Below are 18,490 nucleotides of genomic sequence, written 5' to 3' on the forward strand. Positions count from 1 at the left end.
AAGTAAGTTTGAATGAATGAAGTTGTGGTATATGTTATTTAGTATATACTAAAAGTTATCTAAGTATTTACAAGGGTTTTTTTGGCAGAAGTGTGGAACTGTGGTGTCTCTTTGGTTTAAACCATCATCAGTGGTAGATCATCAGACAGCCACATCTTCTATTCAGAATTACCAATTCTCAAATGAGACATAAATTAATATTTATACAACAATGTAAATATTACAAGAAAGATGGCAAGAACACTTGTTCTGTGTACCAAACTTAAAACACACAAAAGGTTAAAATAACTAATTTCATTCATTAGGTCCCAAAACAGGTCTGCAAAGTGGAAAAACATTTTCATTGCTAGAATATTTTGTTTATATTTACAGTACATGTAAATAACATATTATTAGTATTATTGTTATTATTATTATTAGTATTACCATAATTGCACTAGTTAAATATTTTCACTGTATAAAGGGCTATATGTTTCACATAAATATAATATTAAGTCACAGGATGATTAATACATGTTTTCATGCAGTAGCAAAGTGCCACTCCGCTGCAGATCAGTCCTATTTGCCCTATAGCCTGAGAGTGGCCATTTTAGGGGAGCTTGAGGTAAAGCTTAGGAACCCTGAATGATCTGATACCTGGTCCCTACATGACATTTCCCCTTCACACCTGAGAAACAAAAAGGTTCAGATACGTGAAAGTATATAGATACAGTAGGCCTATAGTAGATCTTGGTATGGAGTAGACCTATACAGAGTACAATTGCTTATTATGATCGTATATTTTTTATTGAAAAAAATAATATATATTTTCTTTTTCTTTTTTTTTTAATTCGCGCGTAAGTCTGATTTGCTTATAAATTGAATTGATCCAGAACATGCTGGTAGTTCTGACTTCCAACGTGGTGAACCCAACCAGAACTAATTCTACAAATAAAATGTTTTATTGACCGAGTGACGATGGGAATGATAGATTGACGCTTAATAATACTTGTTTTGCGAAAAAAAAGTGAAAAAACTGGAAGGCGACTTATTTCCACAAGGTTTAACCGCTGATATGATATGACCAATCGCCCTGATTATTATTATTATTATGATTACTAATCATGGAGAAGCGGTTAGTCAGCACACCCTCCTTTTTATACATCTAGAACTTCCCAAACAGTGCTGGAACTTAGGACTCCAAGCATTGATGGGGCTAATTCGAGAAACTTCCAACCCCCTTTCCACACGTCACCGAGCGGATTCCTTAAAGTCTGTGGGCCGTATATAATGGCACACTTCACAGCACCGAGAAGCTTACAGAGCAGGAAGATACAGTCACCAATGGTACAAATGGCTACGAACGACCCTCTGCCTCCGGGATGGGAAATTAAAATTGATCCTCATACTGGATGGCCTTTTTTTGTTGATCACAACAATCGAATAACCACTTGGAATGACCCAAGACACGACAGTAAAAAGGTGGGTGTATTACTAATATATGTGCTGGCAAATGTAGCCAGCGCTTAGCGAGGTGGGCGTGCGTGCGTGCGTGCGTGTGTGTGTGTGTGTGTGATAGAGAGAGAGAGAGATAGCGTTGAAGTTTATAATTTTAGCGATGATTACGATGCTTGCTAACATAAATCGCAGACTCAAAATGGTGTTCCAGAAAAATGTACATATTTACAGAGGCGGGGTATTGCTGGATATGTTGTTGCTGTTGCGCACATTTTATTCTATAATATGTAAACGGATAAGGTAATATTATCTTCCCATTTCGATATTGAGTTTCATTGGTATTAAATTCGCTATTTCGAACAGCAGTGGCGCAAACATTTAATAGCCTATTCGAATAAGTCTGTGGTATGATAACATATTTTTATCCGAGCCTTGGTGGTAGAATAGTTTATCAATTGTATGCTACGAAAACAGCTTGAAAACGTATGTATAAGGGGTTAAATAATAGCCTACATGCCCTTTAATATTTTTGTGTTATGATCTAACCGTGACTGTTTTGTGCATGACGTACTGCAGTCATCTGTAAAGTCACTCATACCACAGAGTATTAGGACTGCTTCATAATGTTTATTTAAAGCTCCGTAGACTACGCACTGGTTTCCTGGTATAAAATGTAGCTAGCTAGTACAGCATGCTACTTCCAAAGGAAAAGTTTACCTTGCAAGGGATTTGAGGCTGTAACAAATAAATAAATAAATAAACATATATGGTTACGGTTTTTCATTTTACTTATTAAGACTAGGAAGGTGGCAAGTTAAAATTGGATTGTTTGGCTTATTCTAAATCAGAGTACGCCAGGTGTAAGAACAGAGTAAGATTCAATGTGCGTCAGACCCTGTAGGAAAACGGGGGTAGAGATTCACTGTCAGCCAGCTGGCCTCTTCCATTTTAAAAGATCAACACTTGCTGTTGTCCAAAGTTAGTGTCACCCAGAATGTGCTGGAAAGACAGCTGTCAGGAGATAAACTTGGTGCGGTGCTGGGCAACTGCATGCCTGCCTGTATGCCAGAAAGAAACTGGTCGTACTGTGTGTACTTCAGCTACACATATGATATTTTGGAAGTTCAAATATAGGTCCATTATTTGAAATAATAAATCAAAATCTAACTACTAACAACTACACTAATACACATATTTAAGTTCTGTACTTGAGACTGCAGTTAGATATACAACAAAAGTCCCCAAATTTTTGAAATGTCAAAGATGCCTTGGAACTAGTGTCAGTCTGAGCTCACACACAGAATCAATGGACTTATTTGGTAGTTTCAGTGATTCTGTATAAATGTGGTAAACATGTCAGTCGCTCTTAATGTGCGAAAAAGGAACAACAATCTACACCATGACAGCAATACACATTCAGAATGGGTGTTACAGGACATATGCTTGCCTACATTTCAAGCTACATTCATAAACCTCAGCCCAGCACAGCACAATTTTTTCCACTTAAGATTTTTCTAAAGATTAAAACTTTTCAGCACACTGCCTTTATCAATGAATTATTATTCATGCTGAAGGTAGTCCTATATGCCCAATTCTGGAATATGTATGAGGTGTAGAAGATAATTAGAGAGGAATTACCAGAATTGTATCCAAAGATTTATAAAACTCACATTTTTTAGTAGTGTATTTTCAGCTACACACTTCTGTATTTAACCCAAAGCACTGAAGTAAGAGCACAATTAATTTTTGTTTGAAACGCATACTTCTCAACCTAGTGAGAGAAATAACGTACCAGCATTTATTTTTGTTTATGATCCAAGTAGCCACATGGATGTACTGTAGTTGCCATTTGCAGATTTTAATTAAAGGAATTATTTATGACTGGAAAGGCTGTCTTTAAAGCCACATTACACCCCAGTGTAATTTAAGTAAATAGGAGGGCGGTAGAATTGTAGATTCGATATATGAGGAAAATGCCCTTGTAATACAGTAATTGTATACAACATTATGCTGCCAAATAGTTTTCTGCTTCATTTTCTAAGTATTTTCTAAGTATCTCATTGAACATAATTAGGTGAATTAGACCAAACCAATTCAATCAACCCTCAGATTCAATATTTAAACAACAGGATCATCTTCATCTGCATTTATATTTGGCTTCCATCTTGCATCCTTTTGCCATTTGTGTAACAGGTGTTAATATAGTACAGGTATTAATTTAGTACACGTGTCAGTTTAGTATAGGTGTTAATTTAGAATGTGTTAATGTAGTACAGGTGTTAACATGCAGAAGAAAAAGCTCTGGCTAGACAGGCCTACAGTTGTGATGAGACATTCCAAATTTGGAATAAAAACCTCAGGAGCTTGCACCATACAGCTTAATCTCTGTATACCGCACCTACAAACTGAAAATACAACCGTACTTAAGAGTCTACAGTATAATCCTGACAGATACGGAAGATGGTGGCGAAAAATACAGTATGGCTATTCAGACATTTACAGTTGGGTTATGTGCAGTGGTGTGGAAATGATCTCCTTATATGAGTAGTAATTGTCTAAACTGCATGTGAATAGCTATGACTCAGTGCTCTAGAGCAGTCCTGCCTGCCTGCCATTCCTATACAGTATGCAGATGAACATATGAATCAGTAAATGAAATTTCCTATTTTGCCATTGTTTTCCTGCTTGTTTTATGAAATTGTTGTGTCAGTATTTCACACATAAATGTGAAATAACACATTTTTAAAGTTGTACACAGAATGCAGGCTAAAATGAATATTACTAAGGCTGGTTTAACTTTCTATGGTGTTGAATTCGGTTTTATTTCATGTTAGTTTGGATACAATGTGATATCTACATCAGCAGTCATTAGTGTTCTGTACATCTTCCAGCACTTAAATATTCTAGTTATTAAATGCACAGACAGCTGCTACTGTAGTACTCTTGCTTAATCTCTGGACTGGGAGTAAAGCAGTTTAAAGTTTTCACAGAGCCTCAAAAGAGTGTTGAGTTGCAGTTGTATTTATTTTAATTCAGGCCTGTTTCCTAGGCCCACCATGCCACTCTTGACAGCAGGATCTATTGCCTGTAACGAGGAAAGATATTTACTTTAGACCAAAGGTTTGAATTCTTGTGTTGAAGTTATAGAATTTGCTGCGACTCGCTATTCATTGACACAACCCTGTTGACATTTGGTTACAGTAAAGGGGACACCAAGGCAATTTTCAGACTGGGTATAGTGTGTTCTCTTTTTAGCAGAGGGGAGCCTCTTGCATGTTACCATTTGTATTTAGCTACTAATAATGCATGCGCTTAGTAGTGTTATTTTTATTTTGTGATGCGTAATCATTGTCAAAACTGCATGAGGACAGCTATGACTCAGTGCTCTATAGCAATACACCCTGCTAAAAAATGCAAGAGCTCAGACACAGAAGCAGCAGAGATATAGCCAGTCTGCCCCCATACATGTGAAATATGCAGAAGCTGATCACAGAGAACAAGAAACCCTCCACCAGATCATCACTGGAGAAGTAGTCATCCCCCTGTGTGTGCTTCCGTGTTTCAGGAGAGCCAGACCTCGAATGGACCCTGTGAAGCTCCTGCTCAGGAACCTCTGAAGAACTATGTGCGGGAGATGAAGTACCCCACGCTGCGCCAGGGGTACATCCCCATTCCTGTTACCCATGACAACCTGGACCTGTGGCAGCAGCACCACCCTGGCTATCCCTTTGCTCAGCCAGCTCCCATACAGAGGATTCGGGCTGAAGGAAGAACCCCCTCTCCCACACCAACCCACCCCTCCCGGCCCAGGTCCCCTGTTAGGATGTCTCCAGAGGGGTGTTTGACTGACGCTCACAGTGGTTTGGGCATGTCTTCTTCACCTGTATCACAAGCACCTGAGGTGAGAGGTCGTACAGCGCAACAGTGCTCATGCCAGGCAGTTATAACTATTCCCACTAAATGAATTTCAACTTCCTCATTTTAGCAGTGCATTGTGGTACCGATACTGTTTCGTTGTTCACAGACACACACACTTTTTTAGACACACTGAGATTCTATTGTAATGATGCAATGTTGTGTGTATGTTGTGAAAGCTGTTTTTCCAAAAATACAATGTGAAACATCTGAATGTTAATCTTTTTCAGTGAACAATTATGCATCATGCAAGAAATTTAATGTGTGTGTGTGACTGTATATCTAGACTGTACATCTAGACCATAGTGAATATTATGTAAGGGGTAGTGTATAGCCAACTTGTCAGTTATTTCAAAATACTCCCACACAGGGGAGGGATCTTAATCACCTTGAAGGAGGTTATTTTGAGACAGTTGACAAGCTGCATGTACATTATCACGCTTACACCACGGCTGCTTGTTAAGAAATTGTCTGGCACAAAATCATTTAAGTTAAATTTATTGTAGCCTTTTATTTATGTTGTAAGCTTCCACCCCCAACAAGGTTTCAACAAACCACTTTTAGTGTCCTAGCAATGACAAGCAAACTAGCTCACATTCTTAATTTTGAATAGTCCACATGATTTGTACTTGTCCATTTATTGTTTAGTATGTCCTGTGTTCTAAAGAGGTCATTTTGGGGATATCAATAGCCAGGTTTTAGCCTGTCAGCTGTTCCTGTAGCATCGTTTTTTAAAACTTTTTTTTAATTAGCTTTTTAGTTTCCTTCTTTCCAGGCTTTTCCCATGTTCCCAAGTTAATAGTTATTTACCGGCACACAAGAGTGCATTCTGACTGGACTACCTGCTTATGCAGATCGCAGAGGGATATAATCAGTTGACCAAAATGGCGGTCATTATGCAGAAATAATCAGAATTGAATATCAAAAAACTTACTATAAACTTATATACTTACTTAAACTTACTTAACATAACACTCTGTATATACTGTAGAGAAAGCTTTCAACAGTAATTCAAGTTATTGAAATTACTCTGGAGAACTGACTGGTTAGTGATGCTGATCCACCACAGGGCTTCGATTCGAAGTTGGCACAGCCACAGAGGTGCAGTTCATTTGTTTACCGCAGTGAGTCAAGATTGTACATATTAATGTATGAATGTATGGTTTCCTGCAATACAAACAGATACACACAATGTAACTTAAACATGTAAAAGCCTATGATACAATATATACCTACTTACATAAGCAAAAACATCAGATAGGCATTCTGTCTTATAAGTGGCCACGCTAACCATGATTCTTTAACCCCTTTACACAAGGCCCCTAGTGGCCTTGGCGCAGGTGTCACGAGATTGCTTAACTCAACATTCAGTGTTCCTGCAACCAAACTATGAATGGAAACAATTAACCAGCTTCATTAATAGACAATACATGACGACTATGTCAAATACAGAGTTTCTAAATGCCACCATCAACACGTAGTTTGTCCATTTCAGAAGCACCCCCCCAGGGTCACATCTGTAACTAGAATGACACATTGGACAATAGCGTCTATTCGGGAGTGCATAAATACATGAGAACACCAAAAATTTGTATTCCGTTAAAGCAACAAGATAAAGCCAACAATAGGTATGGGGAAAACTGCATGAAAAATACTGCTCACTGAATAACAAAATTAACATGTGGAATTCTTGTGTAATTATGCCATGTCACTCTACTATCACTATCAATATCTGGGACTAAATATGGCTTAAATATACAAATTCAGTGGTCATTTATTGTTTTAATCCGTTTGAGAAATAAACATGCTGATAGAAAGCGGGTGTAGGCCACACACAGAACCCACTTGCTTTTTATGCCTTTATAACTCTTTTCAGTTCATTCTGGTTTAAGCTTTCCAATAGCATATGGCATGGCTCATTGCATTTACTTTGTGCAATATTTTTGCTTTTGTTACCTTTGCGTTGGTCATAATAGACAACTAGCCTTTGCTAATAATGCTCAGTATATTTGTATTGTGGGCTAGCTAATAGCTATTAGAATAGTGGCATTGTTAGCATACCCTGGCCATTGTTAGCATAGTGGCTCATACTGGCCTGCTTTGTTAGAAGTCATACCACAAATGAAACTGAGTGTCTGTCAAAAGGTTTGCGCTGTTCTCTTGTGCGCTGTTCTTTAATGCGGGCGTTCCACCTGCTGTAGTAGTGTAAGCGTTCATGGGTGGCTCAGTCATGTGTTGTGTTTGATTTACCAGTTTTCTGTGAAGCTACCACATCACCAACATTTTTCTAATGGTGGAATATTATTTTATTGTAAATGTTGCACATTATGTGGGGTACTAGTATCACCATGCACTGTACTTGTCACTTAGGGCGTAGAAAATACTCAAATTTACTGTGTGCTGATATGTGCTAGATGAATGTAAAATTTCCCTGGGAGTGATGATCATAAATAGTAACATTTGTAAAACAGAGTACAGAAAAATGTCATCCCATCCCCATGCAACTAAAGATTACATACTGTAGAGTACAGAAAAACACGCAAGAGTGAATGGTGAACGTTATATATAGGTATGTATACCACAGTGTGCCACAATGTTTTTGCATTATTTTTTGTGTGATATCAGTGTTTCATCTTAAACCATCACAAGAGGCTAGTTTATATATTATATAATGGGCAAAGTATTTTATTCATTTTCAGAGAGGTTTTGGGTAGGTTTTTGGACCCCTAGATATTGTATCTTGGACCCTATAACTGATGAATTCCCAATGATGCAAAAGCAATGAGTCAAAACAATTGATTTGTAGTGATATACAGTATATTATTATGTTATGATTTACAGCACCATTTAGCCATTTTGCATAGATTTGGAGAAGCTAAGGGACACCAGAGTACGGAGAGTAAGGAGAACATCTTCAGTTTTGCCAAGGTTATTTTTGCAGTTGTACCACTTTATTTCTACCTTAATTATGAATATAAACTAATGTAGTATTGTAAATGGTAACAGTGTAAGAAACTCCTCAGATATACCAAACAGCGCAAATATCTGAGTGGAGAATAAACGCATGTAGTCTTATCCAGCGCTACTGGAACGGGATTAATTTAATGTTATCTCGGTTATCTGACTCCAAAATAATATTTTAGCCTTTCCTCTGTGCTAACGGTTATGCACAGATGGAGGAGACTGCTTTCCACCTGTAGTGTGGCTCTGTACAGATCGCTATCTATCTTGGTAGACACAGACGTGCCTCTGGCTTGTGTGGCCTGCATAAATATAATTGTATATCTTGCTACGACACTAGAGTATAGGCAAGTGATTATGGGGTGCAGAAGTTCTTTCTGTATGTTACAACCTTAAAACTGCTAGTGCAGTGGAAAGAGTCAAAGAGGAATGCCAGGTTTAAGTGAATGAAATTTATTGTACAGTATGTTAAAAATGGCAATATAGGTGCATAAGTGAGTTTAGTTGAATGGCTATACACATATAATGCGTATGAGACCATGTTGATGGGTCTTCCTGAACCATTGCACTCTTCCCCTTATATACAAAAAGATTAAAGGAAAACCTCAAGTGATCAAATAAACACACAATCATACCAAAACAGTACAACCATCCTGCTTGTGCTATCTCTGTAAGCATGCCACACCGGGTTAACCTTTGTATCTGGCTGGGCAGTGACCAATAGGTATCAAGACCTTTAGTCAGCACTCCATCACCAAAGACACCACTTTGTCGGCTTTCAAACAATGCTAATTAATATTATTACAATATATTATGAACCAAAGGTTTACACAATGCTGACCCGATAGGATGTTTTGCAACTGAGCACTGTCTCTTTATCACACATGCTGACTCCCTGTCAGCACAGTAAACAGTCTGTTTATCCTTGGGGGTGCATGTCTGTAAACTGCCTTACTCCAGTGTCTTGCTTCATTTAAGCCATTTTCCATGTCTCTGATGCTAACATCTGGAGTTATAAAGCCTTAAATAGAACACTCAATGAATAGGCAGGGATTGGCCAGATTTGGCATCTTCACAAAGGGGTTATCAAAGAAAAAGGCTTTGCTGTTACAACATTACATGCCATTTGCAATTAAACTGAATTAGTTACACACCAACGCACATGTGAGATATGCGTGGCTAATTAATAGAAACTAACAGGAAACCTAACATAGCAAAGTATACAACTGCATTTAGCGATAACTTTGTTGTTAGTTATAATTATACAATGATATATTCAACAATGCAGTTAAGAGAGATTTCACAGTTAAGCAGAAATAATAATAATGAGCATTCAGCAACAGCAACTAAATTTTTAATGTAGGCATACTACACTTGCCTCAAAATGAATGACGTTCACTGAACGTTTTCACTTAATTACAGAAAGGACCCAAAGTGCATGAAGGTGCCCTAGAATGTGACTGCCAGGGAATTTAGCACATGAGTAAAAGGTCTTTTGTGTAAAACTGACAGTGGTGAACACTGAATGAGGTGTAAAACACAGTCTCAGATGTCATTCTAGAAAGTCCAATAAATGCTTGAATGACCTTATTTTCCATCTCAAGCACACCTGATGCAACGAATCAAGGGCTTGATAAGATGCACAGGTGTGCTTGAGGTGGAACGCATCAAATCCCTGGACCCGGCTGGGGTTAACCAAGGAGAGGTTAGGGCACGAGTGCGCTCCACACCATTATGGAAACCACCAAACCTTCCACTGTTATAACCAAGAACTGAAAACTGTAGGCTTCCTTAGGTGTGCCTCACACTGCTGAGAACATGGTGAAGGATGATTTATCTGCCCATATCGCATTTCTTCACTGCTTAGTAGTCCATTGCCTGTGCCCTTTGCACCATGGTATTGGTAAAGGTACATTGGCAGGAGTGGTGAGCAGTTTACGCACTGCAAACTGACTGGTATCCTGCTCTGGAGAACTTTCAATAAAACTTCCAAATCACATCCTAGATTTAAATTTGTATTCAACCGATTTAGTTGCTGTCTGGTTCTGCTTTGCGCCTTGGACTACTGCCTCACCTGCAAAACCATAGTTGCCTTTTGTTGATGATGTTATTCCTTCAAATTTCATCCCATAGACTGCATAAAAATATGGAGTGTACATAAGACAGGATATGTGTTTGTATTTGGGTGTATACTTGTACTGAAGATCGATTTTCAATTTGCAGTTCAGGACTTTTCTATGTTACTTTGGATATGGATGGGAGTGGTAGGGGTGGGAAATGGAGAAGAAATAATATTACTACTTATTGTAAAGTTTTTACACAAATCCCAATAAAAAAAAATAAAAAATGAATATAGTCAAATTTACAGCATTTAGCAGTTTTGGTGTTAGCTGCTGGATTTGACGATATGCAATGACTGCGATCTTCATGGAAAAAAATGGAAGAGTTGTGTTCTTTTGAGTGTAGGATAGTGACGTAACCCTTTCTGTTGATCAGATCTCTTCCTTTGGGATGAGTTGCCATCCAGCTCCGGTTCAGTCTGTGCAGCTGCAGCCCGGCTACATACCCATCCCAGTGATCCATGAAGGAGCAGGGGGCCACACTCAGGCCCCGCCAAACCCCAGCCTGCACCCCCAACGTTTCGCCCAAACTGAGCCCACCCATCACCGTCTACAGCCGGAGGAACGGACCCAACAGCCCAGACCTGTCCAGCCTCCCCACGAGAGAGCTAATCGTAACGCCTCCCCCATCCTCATCCCCTCCCACCTTAGGTCACAGTCACCAATCAGAGCTCAGGTCATGGGAGAGCGACCTCCGGTATGAATTAGTTATATTCCATGAAATTTTATGGAATAGATTTTACCATTAGATATGAATACCAAAAGTGAAAATTTGATTATATGGAAAGCAGTCAATTGTGGAAGACCAAATGTGACAAAATTTTATAAATGATCAATTTATTTATTTCATTGCTTATTTATTTAATTATCAATTTATTTCATTGCTGATTTTTTATTTAATTATCAATTTATTAAATTTTGTGATAATTGGTCTTCCATAGTTAATAGTGTGGTTCAGCAGATGAAGGAAATGGAAGTTGCCTCTTTGCGGCATATTTTATGTATAAAAATATAATGTGTATTGTCCTTTAGGTTCAACAGTATGCGCAGCTGGAAGCCACCAGTCCAGAAGCCCCAGCCGAGGAGAAGAGTAGCCCATCCCAAAAACAGACTCCCCAATACCCCCACACACAAACCACCCAGTTCCCCCAAACTCAGACCCCCCAGGCCCAGACCTCCCAGTACCCCCAAACACCTACCACCCAATTCCCCCAGGCCCAGACCCCCCAATTTTCCCAAACTCAGACACCCCAGTACCCCCAAACACAGACCCCCAATTCCCCCAAGCCCAGACCCCCCAATTTCCCCAGGCCCAGACCTCCCAATTTCCCCAGGCCCAGACACCCCAATTTCCACAGGCTCAGACCCCCCAGTACTCCCAGGCCCAGACCCCCCAGTACCCCCAGGTCCAGACCCCCAGTACCCCCAGACCCAGACCCCCAGTACCCCCAGGCCCAGATCCCCAGCACCCCCAGGCCCAGATCCCCCAGCACCCCCAGGCCCAGACCACCCAGTACCCCCAGACCCAGACCCCCAGCACCCCCAGGCCCAGACCCCCAGTACCCCCAGACCCAGACCCCCAGTACCCCCAGGCCCAGACCCCCAATTTCCCCAGGCCCAGACCCCCAGTACCCCCAGACCCAGACCCCCAATTTCCCCAGGCCCAGACCCCTCAATCTCCCCAAACTCAGACCCCCCAGTTCCCTCAGGCTCAGACCGCCCAGTACCCTCAAACTCCGACTTCCCAGTTCCCCCAGGCTGTGCACAGAGATTCTGATTTGCGACAGCCACCTGAGAGACCAGACAAGGCAGAGGTCAAAGGTCATATCCCTGAGAAAGCTGACCTGCCAAAAGCTACGTCTGCTCAACCGGAAGTAACACCTGAGAAAGCAGAGGAGGCTCATCCCGGCCTGGCCAAGGTACAGAAGATTGTGGAGAGGGTTCAGAGACTGGAGCAGGAAGTCAAATGCTTTGATGGAAAGAAGAATGACAAGCGCTATTTGATTTTGGAAGAGCTTCTGATGAAAGAACTGCTAGCGCTGGACTCTGTTGACCCAGAGGGCAGGGCAGATGTGCGGCAGGCCAGGCGGGATGGTGTTCGCAGAGTTCAGAACATTCTAGAAGGACTAGAGGCCATTGGGGAAGAGCCTGAGCCGCCTGTCTCTGAGAACATTATGCAAGGAACTGAGCCCCAACAGATGTCCTAAACCACAAAACCTCGAGCTACCCAGCCTTCATATTATTGCATTTCCCATGCAAATGTTCATGAACATTGTGCTCAACCATTTATGAAGCAAGTGATAACAGGATTCAATAAAGTGTTTGCCATGGAGTGCCATTTTGTAGAACCATTGTGGTAGCCAGCGTGTCATCACAATGTTAAGCTACAATGGGGCATATGCATAAAAGGTGCAAATCATGACACTAAAGGAGACAGAAACTCATACAGCCCTATTGTCATGCTGGGAGGGGCTTCTCTGTCCAGTACAGTAGCTTTGGCTTTGACAGCACTATTTAGGATTCTCAAGTGAATACGGTAATCCAGAAAGGATAACCCCACTGTAGGACTGAAAAACTGGCTACAGCTGCTATTAAATAGGCTGATATGGGAGAGCATTGATTATCTGGTGCAAGAATGAGTGAATGGTGTGTTGTAACACATTGTGTAACACACAGTGGACATGAGCCACATGACAATGATGCTGCTAAGTACTGTCGGGAGAATGGGTTGCATTAGCATTGCTACAGTGAGCAGTCCCACTCTGTTTCTTTCCCTTTCTTAAATAGCGAGGGTATGTTCAGTAAATTTTTTGTATGAATATTTGTCATTTTGAAATATCATTCTTTCAGCCTGGTGTTCTGCCCATTGTTTGAGGTACGGCTAGGTGACAGAGAGTAAGGACACATTTTATGCATATTCCCCGTTATAGAACTAAGGATTGAAAGAGGCCTTTAAATGCCATTGCGTTAACAGTTTTCAGGCTGTGATTATTTTATTATTATTATTTTTTGATGCAGTTTGACTTTTTGTTACATTTAAAAATGTAAATGATACAGTTCTAATCTCACGTCTGACTGCAAAACATTTGGATTATTTAAACAATATAAGTATAAAGTGTTTATGCTTCTTTGACATTAGCATGGAGTCTTCTGCTGTTATGTCATTGGCATTTTTTATTAAGGTGTTATAAATGCTTTAAATAGAGGTTTGATTCTGCTCTATTATTTTTATTTGGTTTTCACACACTGAAGCTTGGCTTGTGCCTGACTCTGTCCTGTCTTTGCTCTGGGACTCCTTTCAGTGTTCTTATATTTTTTTGTGAAATTTGTGACAGTGATGGAAAAATATGTTTGACCCAATCTGATATATAACTATATAAATGATTATTTTCATGGCTGAATTCACAATGGAGCTCCAGATGCAATACAACAGAGACAATATAGAAATAATAATAAAAATGGATTTATTGTAATGATTAAATGGATGAACAGACTGATCTTGACAAGAATCTGTTTGAAGTGTCATTGTGATGGTATGCCAGTGGTGTAGCATAGTTAGGGTTAAGGAACTGGGCTTCCAACGTCAGGGTTGTAGGTTCGATTCCCAGGTGGGGCACTGCTGTTGTACCCTTGAGCAGCGTACCTAACTCAAATTTCCATAGTAAATATCCAGCTCTATAAATGGATTGTATGTACAAAGAATGTATGCTGTTGTATGTTGTCTGGATAAAAGTAAATGCTAAATATAAATGGGTTCTCCGCTGCAGTGGAGAGCGGTGTTTGACACTACCATTTCTCTTTTCACTCAACAAAATGACCCAGTTGCACAGATAGCTTGCAGGATGTTTTGGTTGAACATAAATTCATTGGCCACTGTCACTCAATGGAACTGAACTAAAATGCAACTGAATTTGATAAAAGCCCCATGGTGATGTTTTCTAAAGTGAGGATGTGGTCCTTGTTTTAGCTGGGGTTCTGTTTTGTCACACAATACTCAAGTCTTTAAAGAGAAACTTAACAAAATGACTTCATAAACAGCAGAGGGGCAGTTCTAGTTATCTGCTTCTCCCTGCTTCCTTTTCTGTAAAGGTGCTGTCATATATTTGGGTCTACCACAAGGTGGCAGTAAAGACAGTAGCTCAAATTTTACAACAGGCTATTTCAAATAGATTATTTTTTAAATTATTATTATTTCAATTACTTCTTCCTGGGGGCTAGATTATTTTTTATAATGGTGCATATGGGCCAAACACTGCAACACACTATTTACTATTTATAAAACAGCATATGAATAAGGCATTTCAACACACTATTTACTATTTATATGCAGTCATTAGTTACTCTGTCACTAGTGGGAGCTGTGTTGACATTGTGCAAATACAAATATGGACATGGTCACAATTTATTATACCGCTGAGTAATTCCTAACCACCTTTCCCCACTAATTTTGTGCTGCTGCTAACCTGCACTTTGATATGTGTGTTAACATTATTGGCACCCTCCAATTAAATAAACTCCAACACTTATCACCACATTTGATGTTGCATTCATCAGCGCAGTGGTACACAGACATACAGACTATGGTAAAGCTGGTTTTATATTGGACATTCAACATTTATTTGGTTTTAAAATGTCAATAGCTTTTGAATGGCTATAGCTATAATGTTATATTCATACAACATATTCATTCTCTGGGTAAGAACATGTGTGTATTCAATGTTTTCCTTTGTTTTTAATATATTTAAAATGTTATCTTTCCCCCAATAGCTCCTGAATGACCGCAGGTAAAATCTTACACAATGCATATTCATTCTAAGGTGAGGGAGAACTGTGTCGTCCAATCGTCTTATTCATATTTACCTGCAATTCTTTTTGTGTTTTCAGTTGAACATAAATATAGGAGTGAAAGCAGCCAGAATTACACTCCAGCCGTCAAAGAACCATCTCAAAACTGCGCTGCTATTGAATATGCACTGTATAGATAATTATTCTCATCCTACTTTTATGTTTAAAAGCCGATTGTATGTTATAAAAGAGATACATGTATTGGTAACAGCTTTGCTTGGTAGAACGGCCTATGTCTGGACAGTAATTTTACTGCTGAACTGCAGTTGAACAAAATTTTCAATAATTGTCCAACCATTTGTGTAGACTCCAGTCCAGTTGATGAATTCAGAAAATTAAGCTTTTCAGATTTTTTATGAACTTAATAATAATAATAATAATAATAATAATAATAAAAAAATTTTAATAGCAGACCGTCCATATAATATGCATGTTTGTGTAAGGTCATTTATGTGGATGCTAAGACCAGGAGTTGGATTTGGAAAATGATGCTTGGATGTTTTTCTGATCAACAAAAAATTCAATAGCAGTCTATATATGTGATACACACATCTACAGATGCATTCTAGAAAGGCCTATAAGTGGGCCCTAGTCCAGGTGTTAGATTTTGAAAATAATGCTTGAATGATTTCTAGTAATTAAAACAAGTTTCTTCAATAGCTGCCCATCCATGTGATATACAGAACTAAACCCATTTGCATTTTAGAAAGGCATATAAGTGGACTCGAGTCCAAGTGTTAGATTTTGAATAAAAGCCTCCAATTATTATTAGTGATTTTTGAAAACACATTTTCGTCAATAGCTGTCCATCCACGTGAAATACGTATTTAAAACAACTCTTTTTTCATTCTAAAAAGGCCAAAAAGTGGGCCCTAGTGCAGGTGTTAGATTTTGACAATAATGCTTGAGTACTTTTTAGTGATTTGTTTTAAACACGTTTTTTCAATAGCAGGCCATCCATGTGACATGCTGATCTAAAACAAATTGCACTCCAGAAAGGCCAATTTTTGAAAACAATGCTTGAATGATTTTATGAAAAGCAATTTCTTCAATAGCAGTCCATCCATGTGACATACACATTCGAAATTCACGGTTGGATTGCTGAATCTTTATTCATTTTATTTAAACTTTATTTTAACAGGTTAGTTTTACTGACATTTAAAATCTCCTTTGCAAGAGAGACATGTCCAAGAAAAACAGCACATACAGTTACAGACAATGAGAACATAAAACATAAAATATTACAATTGCAAAATATTATTAAATTAAAATTTTTCCTTATTGCTCCAAGAATGAATATGGAGTTTGGCAATTTTTTCCAAATCAATTTAAGCTGTTGATATTCCAGAAGCAAATGTGTGTCAAATGTCCAATATAAAACTACACTTTACTGCAGTCATATACAGTAGTAGGTAGACATTGCTAACTTTGCTATCTTTGGTGTTGGTGTAATTAACTCTGACACAGAGCGTGTTAATGCCCACTTACCATGTCAAAGATGTTGGGGTGGTGAAGCTGCAGGTGCCTCTTCAGATTGGTCGTGTTTGTCCCAGACAGTATGTAAGTGCAAGTAACATTGTACTCTGAGACCAAGCTAACTGTGCAGTGTGTTTTATTTGTGGCATCATTCTATTCCAAATATTCCCAAGCGTGAGTTCATTTTTCCCTGCCAGAACCGAACGGGAACCTCATTTTAATTGAGAGTGACAACGTGTGAAAAAAATTAAAGATTCTCATTTAATAGAGAATTGCTTCCAGGTAGAAGCCAATAAAAGCCAATTAAGCAGTTTATTTTTAATGAATTTTTGTGTATGTATGTTGGATCAACGTGCTTGACCAGAGATAACAGCCCCTCTTTCAAATAACTTCTTTATCTAACTATCAAAAACTCATTTGAGAATAAGAGTGGTCAAGTTGTTAAAAAATTTTATTGGAGCAGATTTTACATTATTGTAGGCACGCTTCTTTAAAGAAAGTTTGCCTTGTTATATTTTCATCCTTTGAAATGAGAGTTAAGGCATTTTTGTCAAGTTATCATCTTCGTGCAAAGAACTTCATCCTGGTAAATCTACCAGCTTTATTAAGGATAAATGTATTTATTTATTAAGGGCTCATGAACTGTCTGCAAACAGAGCATTTAGGTAAGAGCCAAACTGAATATGGTTTTGGTAAACCCTACTTGGGCTTTCAATAGGGTTGCATGTTTAAACCTTTTCATCATTTGCTATACAAGAGCAGCAGGTCTGAATGCCTTCACTGCCCCTGTACTTTTTTTAAGCACTGTACAGGAACGATGCATTAGGCTTTCATGGGTTTTCAGATGGGGACAGTGACAATAGATGATGTGGGATTAAAAATCAACAAATTCTTTGATTACTCTGGATTTAAAATGATCAGGTTCTGCTATTGGGGGAACAGTTCTTTCACCTTGTAGTGCTTGCAATTCTGTGAAGATGATGGAGAAAGTGTGCATTAGTGTTTAGCATATTTTTCACCCTTAAAATGATAGGCCATCACAAGGGACCCCGCCTTTCAGTGGGCACAAGCACTCCACCCTAAGGACATTATTCCAATTAAAGCATATCACAGATGTGTGGAATCTCTTAAGTACACTACAGTGATTCTGAGTGAATCATAGAAGGACGCAGTGAGGATGGAACATCTACTACAGGGTTACATTTCTACTATAGGGCTGCCCAACTCTGCTTCTGGAGACCTACTGTCACTCTCCTGTAGATTTTCATTGCAACCCTAATCTGGCACATCTGATTCTACTAATTAGCAGCTCAACGAGAGAAATAGCTGTTGAATGAGGTGTGCTTTGTTGGACAGAAAGCCCTACAGGACAGTAGATCTCCAGGAACAGGGCTGGGCAGCCCTACTCTAGATTTCAGGGAAAAAATATGAGCTTATGCTGGCTGAATGTCCTGTTCATATCATCAAATATTCTCACACATATTTTTGGCAAGAAAATTGGACCGGAATGCGATTTGGCATTCATGCCATTGTGCAGAGAACTTTCCAGTACTGCACCAGATCAACATCTTGCTCAGAATTATACCACATGTGTAAAGCATTTGGCAGCTAACTGATGTATTTAAGACATAAATTCAAACAAAGAGCTATCAGACAGGTCACACACCTCTTTATACCTGACACCTGCTGGCAAATGCACTTTATCTGAGCTAATGGGTTTAGTGTCACCAAGGGAT

At 39.1% G+C, this 18,490-nt stretch overlaps 1 protein-coding gene across 1 annotated transcript; it reads left to right on the forward strand.

Moving 5' to 3' along the window:
- The first annotated feature begins 1,185 nt into the window (after positions 1-1,185).
- bag3 (BCL2 associated athanogene 3) lies at positions 1,186-16,645 on the forward strand. The gene is given in 5 exon segments (XM_064318003.1): positions 1,186-1,461; positions 5,003-5,338; positions 10,810-11,130; positions 11,466-11,981; positions 11,984-16,645. Coding segments are annotated over 5 exon segments (2,022 nt in total). The 5' UTR covers positions 1,186-1,269; the 3' UTR covers positions 12,641-16,645.
- Positions 16,646-18,490: the final 1,845 nt, after the last annotated feature.

The sequence above is a fragment of the Anguilla rostrata genome, chromosome 18, assembly GCF_018555375.3.
Source record: "Anguilla rostrata isolate EN2019 chromosome 18, ASM1855537v3, whole genome shotgun sequence".
In the NCBI taxonomy this organism is placed as follows: domain Eukaryota; kingdom Metazoa; phylum Chordata; class Actinopteri; order Anguilliformes; family Anguillidae; genus Anguilla; species Anguilla rostrata.